At 43.7% G+C, this 17,011-nt stretch overlaps 1 protein-coding gene across 3 annotated transcripts in view; it reads left to right on the top strand.

Annotated features, from left to right (window-relative positions):
- COL4A6 (collagen type IV alpha 6 chain) overlaps positions 1–17,011 on the top strand; it is a 269,640-nt gene that overhangs the window by 207,422 nt on the left and 45,207 nt on the right. For all 3 annotated transcript variants that reach the window (XM_059156531.1, XM_059156532.1, XM_059156530.1), the window contains exons 4-11: positions 408–542; positions 1,576–1,620; positions 7,108–7,224; positions 10,692–10,760; positions 12,452–12,487; positions 15,436–15,498; positions 16,279–16,314; positions 16,493–16,534. In XM_059156531.1, the coding sequence (XP_059012514.1) occupies positions 408–542; positions 1,576–1,620; positions 7,108–7,224; positions 10,692–10,760; positions 12,452–12,487; positions 15,436–15,498; positions 16,279–16,314; positions 16,493–16,534 (543 nt within the window). The remainder of the gene's footprint in view (positions 1–407; positions 543–1,575; positions 1,621–7,107; positions 7,225–10,691; positions 10,761–12,451; positions 12,488–15,435; positions 15,499–16,278; positions 16,315–16,492; positions 16,535–17,011) is intronic.

The raw sequence follows: 17,011 nt of genomic DNA, 5'->3' as shown, positions 1-17,011 counted from the left end.
CTTCACAGCAAGTACGGGATTGGCCATTTGAATGTGAGATATAAAATGTCACGATGCTCTCCAGTGTTCTGTTCTTTCCCTATTTTGACAATCTGATGGATGGCCTGGCGCTAACCAGGAAGAGGATAATATTATCCTGCCTGAATAACTAAGAAGTACAAAGTTGAAGGATCTTGGTGCACATGAATCTTATTAAATGTGCTTATAAAATATGTTCTATCCAAATAAGCTTAGCGGCCCTGAAAATAGCCTTTTCTGACCCATGTCTGGAACTTTGGCATGCTTCACAGATCTCTAAGCCAAAATTACTTAGTGAAGTGATGACAGTGTTCTCTGTGCATGGGAAAATTGGAAGTGTTCATGTTGAGTCCCCTGTTGGCTAACTGCACCCCTTCTCTCCATCATAGGGGCGACCAGGACCAATTGGAATTCAGGGTCCAGCGGGCCCTCAAGGATTTGCTGGCCCTAGTGGTTTAGCAGGGTTGAAAGGAGAAAGGGGTTCCCCAGGCCCCCTGGGACCATATGGACCAAAAGGAGATAAGGTAAAAACACCAGAGCTTGGTTTTTCTTTGAGTATGGACTACATGTATGAAGGTAAAAGGTTCTAAATCTCATTTATGGAAATAATACTAATAAAAAAAAGCTGCTAGAAAAGTGGGCTTGCTGGGCTGGGATTTCAGGTGGGTTCAATGTGGGTGTGGGTCAGAAGTTCAATCAGCTGGGCAGGAGAGGACAGGAATCCAATCAAGGAGATGGGGAAGCAAAGCGTCAGTCAGAATGCTGGGAAGAAATCTGGGCCACAAAGGTAGGGAAAGACACTCCAGAAAGGAGGTTGATCATGTCATGGCAGCTGGCTGAGTTTAGCAGCTTAGTTTATATTCCCTGCAGACTTTAATCACCTCCCATTCACCCCACTGGTAAAGGAGGTATTCCCACCCCAGGGTTCTGGGGATGGCAGAAGATATGACCCCTGACGCCAGATGGAAGAGATTGACATCAGGTTTATTAGTCACCTATATTCACAGTAAAAAGTAGAAAGACACCACACACCACACAGGACCACAAAATGGTGGGTGGAGGTGCACTCTAGAACAGAATAAACCAGAAGGGGCAGTGGGAGGCAACACTGAATAATTCACTGAGCCATCAGGGACTGAAACCCACGACTCAGGAATAAGCAGGAGCTGCACCTTCTCTGTTTCATAAGGAGGACCGTTTGCCTAGGAGATCTTATCTGTGGGAGCAGAGGAGATAGGGGGACTTGGGACTAGGCCTTTAGAGGCCCTTCTGGTTTTCCCAGATGTCAAAACAGCACGTTATACTGAACCGTTATTTTCAGTCTGGCACCATATTGCTTAAAATAAAAACTGGTCTCAGAACACAGACATATTTAAGACCTTGAGTATAGGCAAGTGATTATCCAGACCTGGAGGAGGGAGCAAGGTGATGTAATGTGGAGAGGGAAGTGCACAACACATTTCAGCTTAGGTCACAAATCACATGGAAGAACCCACTTAATCTAGTGGAGATCAATTAGAGCGTCTCTTACCTTCTTTTTCCCACTCCTTGTTTTAGGGTCCCATGGGAGTTCCTGGCTTTCTCGGCATCAATGGGATTCCAGTGAGTATGTGCACAGAGGCATTTTTTAATATCACTTCTAGGTCGCCTTGGCCTTCACCACATCCTGTTTCAAGTGTCGAGATGCACACGATCGGGTTTGAAGCAAAGTGTTTGCACACACTTTCCCAGGGACTGAGTTACAGGTAGCACTCAGTCAGGTGGCTGGAACACGCACAGGCATAACCCTCAATATCTTAGCCAAGAAGAGTTAGGTCTTGTGGTTGAGGGGAGATTCAACCGGGGATGATATGTGGAGACACACATCAGAGCACATGCATACTGCACACATCAGAGCACATGCACATATATTATAAGAAAATTAAGGGGAAAAAAGGAATAGTAAGAGGATACATGAATTAGACAGAAAAATACTTGGTGGTATCTCAATACATTTCATTCCAGTAATTTGTTCTCTATAGCCTTGTCTCATTCCAGAGTGAATTTCCCTTTAGTTTTTGCAGAGTGGCTGTTCCAAAGATCATGCAGAGACTGCCTCTTCCCTTTATCCTGAGGACCGGGATTTGCTGGATATAAGTGAGGAATTTGGAGCTTACAGGCATCTCTTTTTCCCATTTTATCTGATCCAACCCTTTGGGTGCTCCGTTCACCCTGTATTCTTATTTATCCCACCACTGGAGAGTCCATGAATAACATTTTGCCAGTGTTGATTAACATTTTACCAGCCTTTAAAATACAGTATTTTGCAACTTGCTGCTGTCACTTTTTAGTTCTGCTTTTTGTCACGTGTCTATATATATCAAATCTGTAGCCTGGGCTGTGTTTATCTATGGCAGTGGTTTTCAGCCTTGTTACGGAGAAGACCCAAAGGTTTGTGTGGAAGTTTGGTGTATGGATCAGGGAAAAGTAGAGCTTCTTTGTTTGAGAGAGGTTTTAGAGCCTGTTTTTATCCTTCCAACAACCTCTAAGGCATTTTTCTGAACCATATCTAAGCACAGTTTGGCAAATTCTGGACTTAACAGCTTCTAGAGTTATACTGCATTATCATCTAGTATCAAGGAAGGGGGCTTAAATCTCTTTGTGCCAATCTCTAGGCATTTCTTGTGCACCTGCTGGATGTTGTCACTTTACTACAGGGATACAGTAGTATCCCTGGGGGTGCCTGGATGGCTTAACCAGTTAAGGATCTGCCTTTGGCTCAGGTCATTATCCCAGGGTCCTGGGATCGAGACCTGCATCAAGATCTCTGCTCGGCAGGGAGTTCACTTCTCCCTTTCCCTCTGTTCCCTCCCTGCTTGTGTGCTCTCTCTCTCATTCTCTCTCTCTCTTTCAAATAAATAAACAAAATCTTAAAAAAAGATATTATCATCTGATCCATTTTCTTTCCAGACCTAGTATACAGTTGTGAAGCTGGAAGACAGAAGTCTCGTTTCCTTCCATTTGTTATCTGTATCAACAAATTGGCCAACAAAATTCTGCATTTTATCCAACTGCAGAGTCTGCAAAATGCCCAGAAATGGGCCAGCAGGGAAATAAGTGTATGGGGTTGGCTGTTCTTTTATGACATCCTCTGGCATTTTACCCTGGCTGTGTTCCTATCGGCACTTTATCCAGGATCCAGTTCAGATTGTGTGTCTTCTGGGAGCCATGGGTAAGGAAAATGAGAAAGCTGGAGAGCACCTCTTCCATTCCTTTTGGGGAGCTGAGTGGGGGAAGTTGGAGCCTGCAGCAGCACTGAGCCCGTCCTCCTGTCGTCTCTTTTTAATGGAGGCTGGAAGGAAGAGAGTCCTGTGACACTGAGGCTGGTCCAGTTCTGAAGTGAGACATGCCCCAGAGGCCAACATGACCCTTCTGCCTTTAGCATGTGGCGAGGAGTGCCCTAGTGCTCACAGGAATTGATCACTTCTCTCTGGGGCTTCACTGCTTGAGAGAATGAAGTACGGTATCCAGATTCCTCCAAATAAATGTACTACCCCTGATGGAAGTTCCCATTCCCTGGGCCCTTCCCTTGACCAAAGATTGTCTGTGTTTGTTTTTGACTATCAATTGCTTTAGCCTCAGGCCCCAAGGCTCTCTCACTCCATTAAATTATTCTCCCTTGTTCTTTCCCTCTCTTCCAGTGGTTCAAGATGTATTTGTTGGGCACCTTCTGCTTGCTGCTTACCTCTCCCTTCCATCTCCAATCTAGGAGTCCTTGGTATCTCCTTATTACATGTGGCCCACGGTATTTATTAGTTGTCTTGTGTGATGGTCTTACCTAGCTTTCTTGAAAGTGCAGAATACATCTCCTACTCTACTCGCAGGCCCCAGAGATCCTGGGGCTAAATTCACCACATGCTAGGAATGCTAGAAATATCTGTGGGACTGATTCCAACCTCTAGTGCCCACAAAAGCAATGGTTGTCAGACTGGCAGGACTCCCTCAGACACAGGAAGACTAATTATTTTGCTCTACTTTCGGCAGCTGAAACCAACAGCTTTCCCAACACATCTTACTAAACTGGATCACTGCACAAATCTGATTCCCCACTTAATGTTGGCTGATCGCTAACATATGTATCACTGGTTTGGGTCCCAAAACTCCATCGTGGCTGCCATGTAGGTAGTTTCAACATGAGCGAGCAAATAATCATTTTATGAATCATTCAAGTCTGTGCACCAAGGGGCATAGCAACCAGTTGGGAGAATGAACAAACAAGCATTCATCAAGATAGTCAACATTAGAATAATGTAGACTCAGGGCAGTAGGCTTGTGGTTTTTCATGATATCACAGCTGTGCACTGGGGATGTGGGCATCCACAAGAAATGCATGTTTATCAACTGTTTTCGTTCCCATCAGTTGGAAGCAGAAGTTTTCAAGTTGTCCTTTGCAATGTATGTTTAGCTTTTCTCCTGGAGTTAATCTCAAATATTTCCCTTCCTAGAGACTCGTAAATGAACACACCAGATTTATATCTTCAAAGTGGACACAGACCTCACCAAATGGAAAATTTTCCCTTTGAAATCTGGGCCTGGAGGAGTGTTGCTTTTCTGGATTGTAGCCCATTTACTCTGTGTGTTTGGTGCCTTGTGGTTGTATAGAATCGTGGTGTCCTCCCTCCAAGAGCTACATTCTCATTGAGAGCTGGCCCACACATATGTAAAATCATTAGCTAAAACCAGAAGGGGCCAAGTGCCCGAAATGCTGTGGTACTACTGAGAATTAAAAAAAGGAGCTAGAAGTTCAGCCCAGTGACATATCCTCGTTGACTTACCTAGGAGAAGAAGGCTTCCTTCACTGAGCTCTTACTTAGTAAACTTAGCCTCATTTAATTGTAATCATAATGAACTTTTTGTTATTGTAATGAACTTTTCAGTTCATTTTGATGTTGACAACAACCCTAGCAGGTAGTATTACTCATCTCCATTTTTACGAGTGAAGAAACTGAGATTCAAGATGGGGAGAGGCAAAGCTGGGATTGGAACACAAGTCTGGCTGACTCAGAGCATGCTTTAGCTGGCATCTCATGGTATCAGCTGGACAAGATGGGGCTGACAGATCTAAGTCAAATGCCAGAGAATTCAGCTAAGGTAGGAAGGAATGAACAGGTACCCCCTGGAATAATGCAGGTGGAAGATACTAGGCATCCAGGCAAGGGGCTCCTGGATGGCTCAGTCGGTTGAGTGTCTGACTCTTGATTTCAGCTCAGATCATGATCTTGGGGTGGTGAGATGGAGCCCCACATTGGGCTCGACACTCAGTACAGAGTCTGCTTGAGATTCTCTCTCTCCCTCTGCCCCTCTCCCCACTCATGCTCTCTTTCTAAAATAAATAAATAAAATATTTTTTTAAAGGAATTCAGGCAAGAAAACCACAGGGTTGGGGCCCAAGTTAAAAAAAAAATGTGGATACCAACGGGTAAAAAGCCAGGTAGAGGTTTTGGTGTCAAACAGAACCAAGGCCCCAGGAGTGAGCCAGTCTATTGTCTTTGTCTTAACTCATCCCTGTTATCCAGCTGAGCGATAACGCCTAGCGTGTTTGCCTGGGATATTTTAAAGTGGTGATCAGGATTCCAGGAAGAAATAGACACTCTACCTGAAAGGGTTAACTGAACTGAGGGCGTGAAGGATATATTTAAAGGATGTAAGCATGATTCAGAGGAACAGCAATGGATTGCCAAGCAACTAACACAAGAGCTTTGGCTGCCCCTAGGCCCAAAGATGAAAGAAAGAATGATGATACTGGAACTAGATACTGGTCAGATCTGGAGCCATGGAGTAGGGGCTGCTCAATGAAGACTTGTAGATAAATGTAGCCATTGTCAGAAATATGGCCAGGGAGGGATTGCATGGGGGAAATAAACAACCTGTGTTCTTTCTGCTCCTGTTCTTTGATCATCTGCCTGTGTCTCTCAGGAGACACAAGGAAAGGGAGCCTCAGTAGCACTGTCCATAAAGGTCAGCCTCCGAAAGCACAGATCTGGGGAAGGTGGAGCATAGATCTTCAGGGCGAACAAGAATAGCTGTTTCCTTCTGGAATAAAATGTTGACAACTTAGTAAGCTGTTCCCGGTTTAGTTCACTCTAGACTTACACTTTTATATCAATAGACTATCTCCTACCACCACAATAAGAATGAAAATGCATCAAAATTCTATGGCGCATTTTCCTAATAAGAATTTGACAAAAGCTTATTTCCCCCAATAATGCAAAAGATTGAGTTTCGAATGTGTGGCACGCTTTCCTCAAATTATTAAATATCCATGGCTGGCTTTAAAACATGCACGTGGCGGGGGGTAGGAGTCAACCTTGTATGGACCTGTCCAGATTTCTGGGCTTTCACATCATCTCTTTGCTCCATACCCAGCACATAACCCACTCTTGATGACAGATTTTAAAAGATCTGTTTGCACCGTAAAAGTGGACTCTGTGCACCATGGAAGCTCAACTTCAATTATGTGAATGATTGCTAATTCCCCTGGTAAAACAATGGTCTCAGTAGCAAGTATGGAGAAGAAGTGAAGACACAGGGGTGGTGCCGTGGAAACTGCTTCTGCTCTGTTGACCAATAGTCAGCATCCTTTCCTAGGCAGAGCCATATTTTTAAAAAGCCCCAGGCTTTCCCCATACAAAGAGCCACACCAGGCTGCCTGGGTTCTGGTCTATTCTGAGGAAGTCCCAAGGCCTGGCATGATTGCCTGATGGTAACCCTTCAGTGGCCAGCCAGCTAAGTCCTATCTTAGTACATCTTTGTACCCTGGGAAGATGAAGTTGCACCCCATTGTGTATCCCATCTTGATCCCTTTGGTTTCAGCACGGGTCTGATTAAAACATCGGTCCTTCGGGGGGGGGGGGGGTGTCCCCCTGCGCTGTCACCAGCTCCATACACTTGAGTGTGGAGGAAAGCTCTAAGAGAATGGTTCTCACAGGGCAAAGGGAGTAGACAAGGAGCCAGAGGTGGGCAGCATACTTAGTTTTTCTTCCTGGGGAGCTGGTGAGGGTTGGTCGGAGTCCTGTGGCTGATGTGATCCCTTCTTTTCTCTTGGAACAGGGCCACCCTGGACAGCCAGGGCCCAGGGGCCCACCTGGCCTGGATGGCTGTAATGGCACTCAAGGAGCTGTTGGATATCCAGGCCCTCAGGGCTATCCTGGGCTTCTCGGACCACCCGTATGTTGCCAAATTTTTGTCCTTTATTTCAAATGGTGTTTTTTGCCTTTCCCTGCTCTTATGGAGACCTCGTTAAGCATCTGCATCTAAAGAATACTAGTTGCGGAAGAGGCACATATGTTCCACTTCTCAGAGGGTTTTTTTTTTCCTCTTTTTCAAATGATGATTTTAGAGCTGGCAAGACTGTGAAGAGCCTCCAGTACATTTCAGAGCAAAGTACACACTTGGGCTATTTGATTTGTTCCCACATCAGATGACACTGGAAAATGCAGTATTTGGAAGGCTTACATGAGATCATGGGAGCACTGATGATGACCCAAAGGGCTTGGTAGGCTTGGTCTAAACTAGTGATTTTTTTTTTTTTAACATGGGAATGTACTGATTTAATATTCATACTTCGGCATCTCAATTAAACATATTTACATTAATATATTTTTATAGGTGGAAAACATTCCCTCAAACGTACTATTTTTAAAAAAAAAATTTATTTTTATTTTTTATAAACATATAATATATTTTTATCCCCAGGGGTACAGGTCTGTGAATCGCCAGGTTTACACACTTCACAGCACTCACCAAAGCACATACCCTCCCCAATGTCCATAACCCCACCCACCTTCTCCCAACGCCCCTCCCCCCAGCAACCCTCAGTTTGTTTTGTGAGATTAAGAGTCACTTATTAAACCAGTGATTCTTGACCAGGGATGATTTCCCACCCCAAGGAACATTTGACAGTTACTAGTGACATTTTTGTTTGTCACCACTCAGAGTACACTACTAGCACAAGACAGCTTTCCTCCAACATCAAGGACTCCTCTGTCCCAAAAGTGTCTGTACTGAGAAAGAATTGAGAAATCCTACTCTACACTGACATAGTTTGCCCCCCTTCCCCTTCCCCACCCAACCCATAACCCTTGGTTCCAGGATTGATAGAGCATTTTTTTAGATCCTGCTGTCACCACTTTTATTTAATTCTATTCATCCAGATAGGGATCCAATATCTGGATCTAAAGGATCTCTAATAGATACAGTGCCCTTGCAAGGTTGTTTTTACAAACAACTAGGAAGAGAAAAATAACAATTCAAGCCCGTTATCAACCTTATTTGAAATAATCTAAGCTGCTAAGGGTACTCAGGTGATAGATTTAGCTAGAAATCATACTGTTATACAGATTCTGTGGCTACATGAATTAATTGGCTTTTTTTTCCCAGTATGTCTTATTCCAGTGCTATCCCACATTCTTTTTTTGTTATTATTAAAGTATAATTGACATATAACATTATATTAGTTTCAGGCATACAACATAATGATTTGATATTTGTATACATTGCAAAATGATCACCACACTAAGTCTAGTTACCATCTGTCACCAGAGTGGCAATCTTTTTTTTCTTATGGTGAGAACCTTAGGTCTCCTCTCTTAACAACTATATAATACTATTTACCCTAGGGGTACCTAGCTGGCTCAATCAGCAGAAAATGCAACTCAACTCATAATCTCAGGGTTTGAGCCCCACATTAGGGTATAGAGATTACATAAAAATTAAATCCTTAAAAATGCATTATTTACTATAGTCACCATGCTGTACGTGGCATCCCCATGACTTCCTTATTTTGTAACTAGAAGTTTCTGCCTCTTGATTCCCTTCACCCATTTTGCCCATCCCCTTCCCAGTCTCCCCTCTGGCAACCACCAATCTGTTCTCTCTGTCCCCAAGATTTGTTTTGTTTTGCTTGTTCATTTATTTTGGTTTTACTTTTGATTCTACACATCAGTGAAATCATATAGTATTTTTCTTTCTCTGTCTGACTTATTTCATTTAGCATAATGCCCTCAAGCCCCATCCATGTTGTCGCAAATGGCAGGATTTCCTTCTTTTTTAATGGCTGAGTAGTATTCCAGAGTGTGTGTGTGTGTGTGTGTGTGTGTGTGTGTCATCATCTTTATCTATTCATCCATCAATAGACACTTAGGTTATTTCCATACCGGGATATTTATACCAAGAAAACAAAAACACTAATTCAAAAAAAGATATATGCCCCCTATGTTCATTGAAGCATTATTTAGTTAGTATTTTATTGGAAGAGCATCACCAGTGCCTTCTGTGACAAATTTGTGGGTGTGGGTATCTGCATAAGAGAGACAGACAAAACACAGGTCTCATATCGGCATAAAGGACTTGATATCTAAAGACCGAACCAAAATGCAGCGGGTGTCGGGGGGTGGTGGTGGAGAAAGACGTATTACCTACGTAGTATGAGCTTGTTTGGGTCACAAAGGGCTCCAAACACTGCCATGGCAACAGAAGAGGAGAGCAAATCACATCTGTGTTAAGAGAATGGAAGTCCAGCAAAGTGAGGAAATGCTGCCCCCAAGAGGGAGACAAGAAATCTTGAGGTAATAAACATTCCGACAGCATAAAGGACAAGGGTAAAACCTAATCCTGTCCCTAAGCCTCCCATTAAGCCTAAATAGGAACTTGGGCGTAGATTTTATTAAGCTGAACCCTTTCTAACCCTGCTGAATTGCTAGTGGGTATTTTGTCAAGCTTCTTTGATGAAAGGAGCAGCCATAAGAATAAGGGGAAACAGGAAACATTAGGAAAGAAGGTGCTTTGGGGACCCACTGATTCTTCTATCACACCTATGATCTGTGAACTCAAGAAATCCATAATTCAGCCAACTCTTCAGTCCCCGAAGCTTACTCCTATCTCTAATACTAATCCTGACTTCTCCTTAGATATAGGGACATTGATTTTCCCCACGAAGACAAATTTTAGCAGATGTTAGCCAGCGTCTGCCACTGAGACGGTAAAAAGTTTGGTTTGGTAGTCAGGTTCGGTGTACTTTGACCTGTCTTCCGTGTTAACACCTCTTAGACAGGCCTTGAAGCTGAGGTTTTGTGGTAGAAGCACAAGATGGAGATGGTTTTGTAGATATCTTTTAACCCGGAGGGTCACAAACTGGCCTGTGTGACCCATGACTGCAGCTTGGTTTGATATTTTTAAAGGTTTGTGTGGAATGAGAGAAGCAGAATACAGGACAGAGCCCAGAGAAGGCCCACAAAGCTTAAATTCTTTACTATCTGCCTCTTTACCGATCTTCTCTAAGCTTAGTCGTAGCTGGGGGCCGTGTCAGTGACATAGCTGTGAGGGGTAGAGCACATGAGCGGGAGGCTTCCCAGTGAGCCGTGTGTTATATGTGGATGTTCTGATCAGTGTTCTAAACAGAGTCAAAGCCCCCTACTTCCTTTACAGATTCCTGACTTGGGCGTTGGGGAGACAGCCATATAACTTTGAGACTCAGCACCCATTTGGGGGATGTTCTTTGCCCCTTAGCACAGCCATAGAATAAACCACATGGTTCCAGGCTCTCGACATTGGGTCCTCTATGTGATCAGATCATACTGTTTAAAACTCTGTATGTGTGCATGCATTTCTTCACAAGTGTTTCTTATTTTACTCAGGGGCTTCCTGGGCAGAAAGGCTCTAAAGGCGAACCTGTCTTTGACCAAGGTACTTTCAAAGGAATGAAGGTAAGAGCCTCTGAGGCAGGCAGCTAAGTAGGCTGGCTATAAGTTGAGTTCCCTGGGATTGGGCCCAGCTCCAACAAGACCGTTATGAGAACTAGCATCTGTGTCTCTATTGGAGCAGACTAAGCTAGACTTAAAAGGGATCTGGAGCTTTTTGGTGGTGGAAACACTGGCAGAAATGTTTGCAGCCATACTGTCAAAGAGATTTGCTTTATAGGATCTACACCCAAAATAAGAGACAGATCAGCAAACAGTTTGCATGGGTATCATTTTCTTTGACAAGCCAAGACATTTCCTGGAGGCAGATACCTTTTGTTTACCCTACAATCCTTGATGTCTGCATACCTTGGTATGAAGCCATGTTATGTCTCTGCCCATCTCAACATGGCCACTGGCCCAGGATGCTGGCTCCACCATTTTCTGTACCTGCACGCCAACCTGTTACCCTCACCAGGCCCCTGACTGTCTGCAAAAATTGCCCATCAACTCTGCAGCTGGCTGGAAACCTCCATCACTTCCTAGAATTGACCAGAATCTTCTGTATTCTTGTGACTGTACTCTTGGTATATGCTATCTGGAAACTCTGGTGCCCAAATGATTGACCCTACTCCCTTGCAGAGTGGGAGGTGAGCTTGGTATTATTCCCTTGGTAGCAGATGGTAATCGATGTGCCCAGCATCTGAAGGGAAGGTGCACACACGTTCACTCAGCTGAGGTTGGCACCTTTCTGTCTTCCATCCATGCACAGAACCAGAAACACTGCAAATCCATTTGGAAGGTGGTGATTGGGGTGGGTGACTAAGAACCGGAGAAGGTACAGGGTTTGGGCTCTTGGCTTAGATGTCATGGCCAAAGGTTGAATGGTAGGCTTGGAAGGGAGCTCATGATTATCGGATTCGTGTTGCTCATTTTACAGGTAGAAAAACTGAGGTACACTGGGGCTATGTGACTTGCTTAGACTCACATAGCCCATTTACCAGAGAGCTAAAATCCAGGCAGTGCTTTTTCCATGCAGCAGAGAGCTGATTTTTTTTTTTTTTTTGACCATAAGCCAAATGGGTAAGACTAGCAGGTGTCAAAATATAGCCATTGTCATAGCAAGCATTGATTAAACGGCTTTGCCAAAAATCACAGAGACCCTGGACCCCGTGGAACACATCAATTTCCACAATATGGTTATATTACAGATTCATACAGTGACTTAAGATGCTGCAAAGTAATTAAAACGTAATCAGAGACTGTATGCTCTGTTGATTCTCCCTTGAAATGTCTGATTTGCATTGTATACATATGGGCACAGATTCTCTGGGGATGAAGGCACACGGGAAGGTAGCTTTGCTCTCTTCCAAAAAGAGCAGGAGAATCACCAGCCCACAGAAACAGTTTCTAATTGATAAGTTCCTAGCAAAGGTGAAAATTAATTACTCCAAGTAAAATATAAAATCCTGTTCAACCAAGGCTATAATATGTGTCTTCTGGAGTCCGGATTTTTCTTAGGAAAAAAAAAAAAGTAAATGGTTGAATATGCCCAATTCATGCATTATTTAAAACACAAGACCTTGACAGGAGACCTTAGGAGACCCAAGCCATCAGCAATGTATTTTTCTGCTCTTGAAGCGTAGGTCCGTTATCTACAAAATAATAGTGCAGGCTTAATTAATCTCTTCCGTGTCCCACCTTTGTCTGTTTCTCAGGGGGAGCCTGGGCTGCCTGGACTGGATGGAATCACTGTAAGTTGTTGTTTCTGGGTGGAGTGCTCAATGTTTGGTTGGCAGTCACTGCGGGTCCCTTTGCATTCTTTTTTACCATGGCATTCGAAGGTCTTTGTAGACATTCTCAAGGAATATCCAGGCAGTTGAGGTAGAATGGGTCATGCAGTTTGAGTGAACACTCTGGAAAATTGCAATCCTTTTAAAATGTCACACACTTTCCAGGTGATAAAGTTCTGAGAGAGTCGGCTGTCCCCTTCAAGTAACACAGGGAGCAGCCTTCCAGACCCTTAGGCCAGGGACATGCATACTCCCTGTGATGCATTAAGAAAGAATTTCACCTTTTGTTCAACAAGCATCTACTAACTGTTCTCTGTGTGTTCAGAATGCTGAGGGTTAAAACAAAAAAAGTGGAACACTCTTCTGTGAAAGCTATTCTGTCTAGAAATTCGTTTTAGGGACGCTTAATAATTGGGAGTCCATGTGAGGCCATGAGTTGTATTAGTAAGAACTTTCTGGGGCGCCTGAGTGGCTCAGTTGGTTAAGTGGCTACCTTCAGCTCAGGTCATGGTCCCAGGGTCCTGGGATCGAGTCCTGCATCGAGCTCCCGGCTCAGTGGGGAGTCTTCTTCCCCACCCCTGCCCCTCCTTCTACTCATGCTCTCCCTCTCTCATATAAATAAAATCTTAAAAGAAATAAGAACTTTCGGGGCACCTGGGTGGATCAGTGGGTTAAAGCCTCTGCCTTTGGCTCAGGTCATGATCCCAGGGTCCTGGAATCGAGCCCCGCATCAGGCTCTCTGCTCAGCAGGGAGCCTGCTTCCTGCTCTCTCTCTCTGCCTGCCTCTCTGCCTACTTGTGATCTCTGTCTGTCAAATAAATAAATAAAATCTTAAAAAAAAAAATAAGAACTTTCTGTTTCCTTGAATTGCCACGTCATCATTGCATTCCTTTGAAGTGGCCTCGTAAAAGCCCTTTCTTTCTTCTTTGCTATGTTGGGGTTCCTGCCTTTCTTCTTTCATTCCAGAACCACCACTGAGCTCCTACTAGCCTCAAGGTGCTATGAGTGATCCCCAAGACAGTGCAGACAGGGTCTCTGTCCTCCCCCAACCCCCTCCGAAACACACACCAAGATGTGAAAAACTAGTAGGACCGTGGCATAAAAATTTCTCACCAGCTTGGAAGAAGAGATGCTGTCTGCCTAAAGATACATCATGAGAGACTTTATATCTAAGATGGAGAAGGTAGCCTCTGAGAACTATGGGTGATGTTTGGACTGGCCTGCATTGGGAAGAAGTTTCTAAACAGAGAGAGCGGTGTGGGAAGATGTAGGCAAGAAACAGGACGTGTGTAAACACACTCAGGAGGTGTTTGAGGTTGAGGTGAGTGAAGACTGAGGACGTATGGGTCAAAGCAGGATTCTGTTTCCTTAGGACCCTCTGAACCCTTACTTTCTCATGACTTTGCTTAGCCTCTCCATCACTTACCTATCACCTCGTTACCACCCTTCATTTTTATCGGGCCATCTATTTCCCCATACCATCTTTCTCTTAGATGTTTATCGTCTTGCTTGTAATACTGTCATTAACCTCCCAGTTTCAGATAGTTTCTCATTTCCCATCTGCATTTCTCTTTGACCCACGGAAATGTGCGTTGTTTAATTTCCCGATATTTGGCAGCTTCCCAGCTATCTTTATATGGTTGATTTCTACTTTGATCTCAGTGCAGTTTGAGTGAACACTCTGGAAAATTTCAATCCTTTTAAATCGGTTGAGGTTTTTCTCGTGGCTCAGCATACAAAACTGTCTTGTTGAGTGTGCCATATGTTCTTAAAGAGAATGTGTTCAGCTGCTCTGGGGTATAATGATCTAAAAAATGTCCATCAGTTCCAGGTAGTTGACAGTGTTGTTTATATCTTCTGTGTTCCTACTGATCTTTTAAATCTAGTTCTAGTAATTACTGAGGGAGGGATGTTAAAATTCTCCAACTATACTTGCAGATTTGTTTCGCTTCATCAGATTGTGTTCATGTCGAAGATTATTACGTGTTCTTGATGAACTGACTTAGTTTATCATGACAAAATTACCCCCTATTCATTTCTGGTAATGTTCTTTGTCCCAAAGTCTACTTTATTTGATGTTAATGTAAGATTTTTTTTTTTGCTTTCTTTTGAAGTTTTTGTTTTTTACATCACTTTAATGTAAAAAATGTTCAAATATAGAGCAACAGGGAGTGAATTTTGCTGTGAACACCCATACTATTAATGTTTTACTGTACTTGCTTTATCCCACTTCTATCCATCTATCCATCTCTATCCATCCATCAATCCATCTTATGGTTGATGCATTTCAAAGTAAATTGCAGACGATATTGCTCTTATCTCTAAATACTACAGCATGCCTATCATTAGCTAGACTCCAATATGTCTTTGCAGTTTTTCTTTTTATGTCAAAGTTAAAACAAAATAAACAAATCCTAAATGGTACATTTGCTGAGGTTTGACAAAGATGTATGCCTGTGTAAACCAAACCCATTTAAGGTATAGAACATTCTCTTCACCTCAGAAAGTTCCCTTCTGTCCCTTCCCAGTCAATCCCTGTCCCCACCCAAAGGAAACCACTGTCCTGATTTCTCTCCATCATAGTTCAGTTTTTCCCATTCTAGAACTTTATATAAAGAAAATAGTATAATATGTAGCCTTTGGGGGTCTGACTTCTTTTACTTAGCACAATGCTTTTGAGATTCACCCACACTGTAACATATCAGTAGGTTGTTACTTTTCATTGGTGAGTATTTATTCCACTGTATAGATGATTCAGTTATTTATCAGTCCTCACATCAATGGATACCTGGGACATTTCCAGTTGTTCACTACTATAAATAAATTTGCTATGAACATTCTTGTGTAACTCTTGTGGATGCATATTTCCAATTTTCTTGAGAAACTTTCATAAAAACTTGCCTCTCTAGGGTCCACCAGGCACACCTGGTTCCCCAGGAGCTGTAGGACCCATGGGACCACCAGGATTGCAAGTAAGACCAATGTAAATCAACCATGTGATCACAGTATTCCCATGAATGCTTTCCCCACCAGGCCATGCATTAAATACAAGCCTGTGTAGGCTCTCATAGTGGAAAGGGCAACCTCCATTCTTGGAGGATTCAAGTGATGCATGCTCTTGTAAGGAACAGTTGTCTTTATCAGAGACCTTCTGGCTCTGCACCCGGGGACAGAAGCTGCCTGGCACACCCATTTCCACCTTCCATGCCCTCACCCATGACAGACCCTGCTAATTAATCACACCATCCCTGAGCACAGAAGTAAGCTTCGAAATCCTTCTCCACACCCCACCTTGGGCAGAGCTACCTACCTACCTACCTATCTTTTCGGATACCAAACCTATTTGCCCTCACCAGTATAGAAAGAACATAGCCAGTTATCCCCATGTGGTTCTGGGAAAGACCAGTTTCCAGAATGTTCTCTCTCCGGTGCATGCAATCTCACCACTGATTACTTTGGTTTAGCTTTCCCCAAGACCACTATTTTTTTAAATGTCCAGGCTACTGGGAGGAATGATGCATGAGTCTTCCCCACCTTAGCACGAACGTGGTTATCAGTGCAACGTGGGAGATTTCTAAGGAGATTTTTTTAAAAGGGCGGGGAGCACTATGGGAGAGAGAGCTAGGATCTGCTGCGCTAAAGCCAGAATATATTGAGGGAGTGGGAGACTCATTTCCGGTGACTCTCCACATACCCAGGTTCTTTTTTTGTCTGAAACTAACAAGTGCTCCTTCCTTTCATTTTTAATATAGGGTCCTCCAGGCCCCCCAGGCTTCCCTGGTCCTGATGTGAGTATACATTTTCTTGGGGCATGTGGCCTCCTACCGCTAAGTGTTCTGGTTTCCCCCAGAGAGACTCTGGTTTGCTTAAACACACTTTCTGGCAAAAGACTGCATTCTAATTTAAGTTCTTGGAGCTTGTTTAGTAATTGATTTTGTTTTTCCTCCCTGCAATGCTGTGCCCCAGGGGAATATGGGGTTAGGTTTCCAAGGAGAGAAAGGAGTCAAGGTAAATAGATTTTGGAAAATACAATCTGCATTCCATATGCTCCCAGTACTATCTGTAGCTGCACACATGTGCCTGCTTGGTTTAAGGGGAATTGGATCTTTGCCTCGGGAAATGAGCACTTCCCATTCCACATGGGTCCCGTGGTGGGATTCCAGGAGGGGCTGCGAGCACACATGTCACACGTCGGCTCCTGGGGTTTTTTTTTCTTCCAAATACTGTAGTCTCCCTGCCTCTGACCTGTGAAGCGTGCATGGCTTAGAAACACATTCGGTTGAAATTGCTTCCCTCCTTCTCCCACCAGGGTATTCCCCTGATGTTCTGTATATCGTGTCACCTTCCCTTTCCTTTTCTTTGCTTCTCCTCTTCCCGCCATCCCTCCTTTTCCTCCTCTTTCTTCTCCTCCTGTCTCTCTCTGCCCTCTCAAGCTCTCACCATTCTTTTCTACATCCCTCCCCTCATTCCCCTGTTTCTGTCTGC

Source organism: Mustela lutreola, chromosome X (assembly GCF_030435805.1).
Source record: "Mustela lutreola isolate mMusLut2 chromosome X, mMusLut2.pri, whole genome shotgun sequence".
NCBI lineage: Eukaryota > Metazoa > Chordata > Mammalia > Carnivora > Mustelidae > Mustela > Mustela lutreola.
Note: the sequence above shows the minus strand (reverse complement) of the source record. Positions and strands in the feature narration are given on the sequence as shown.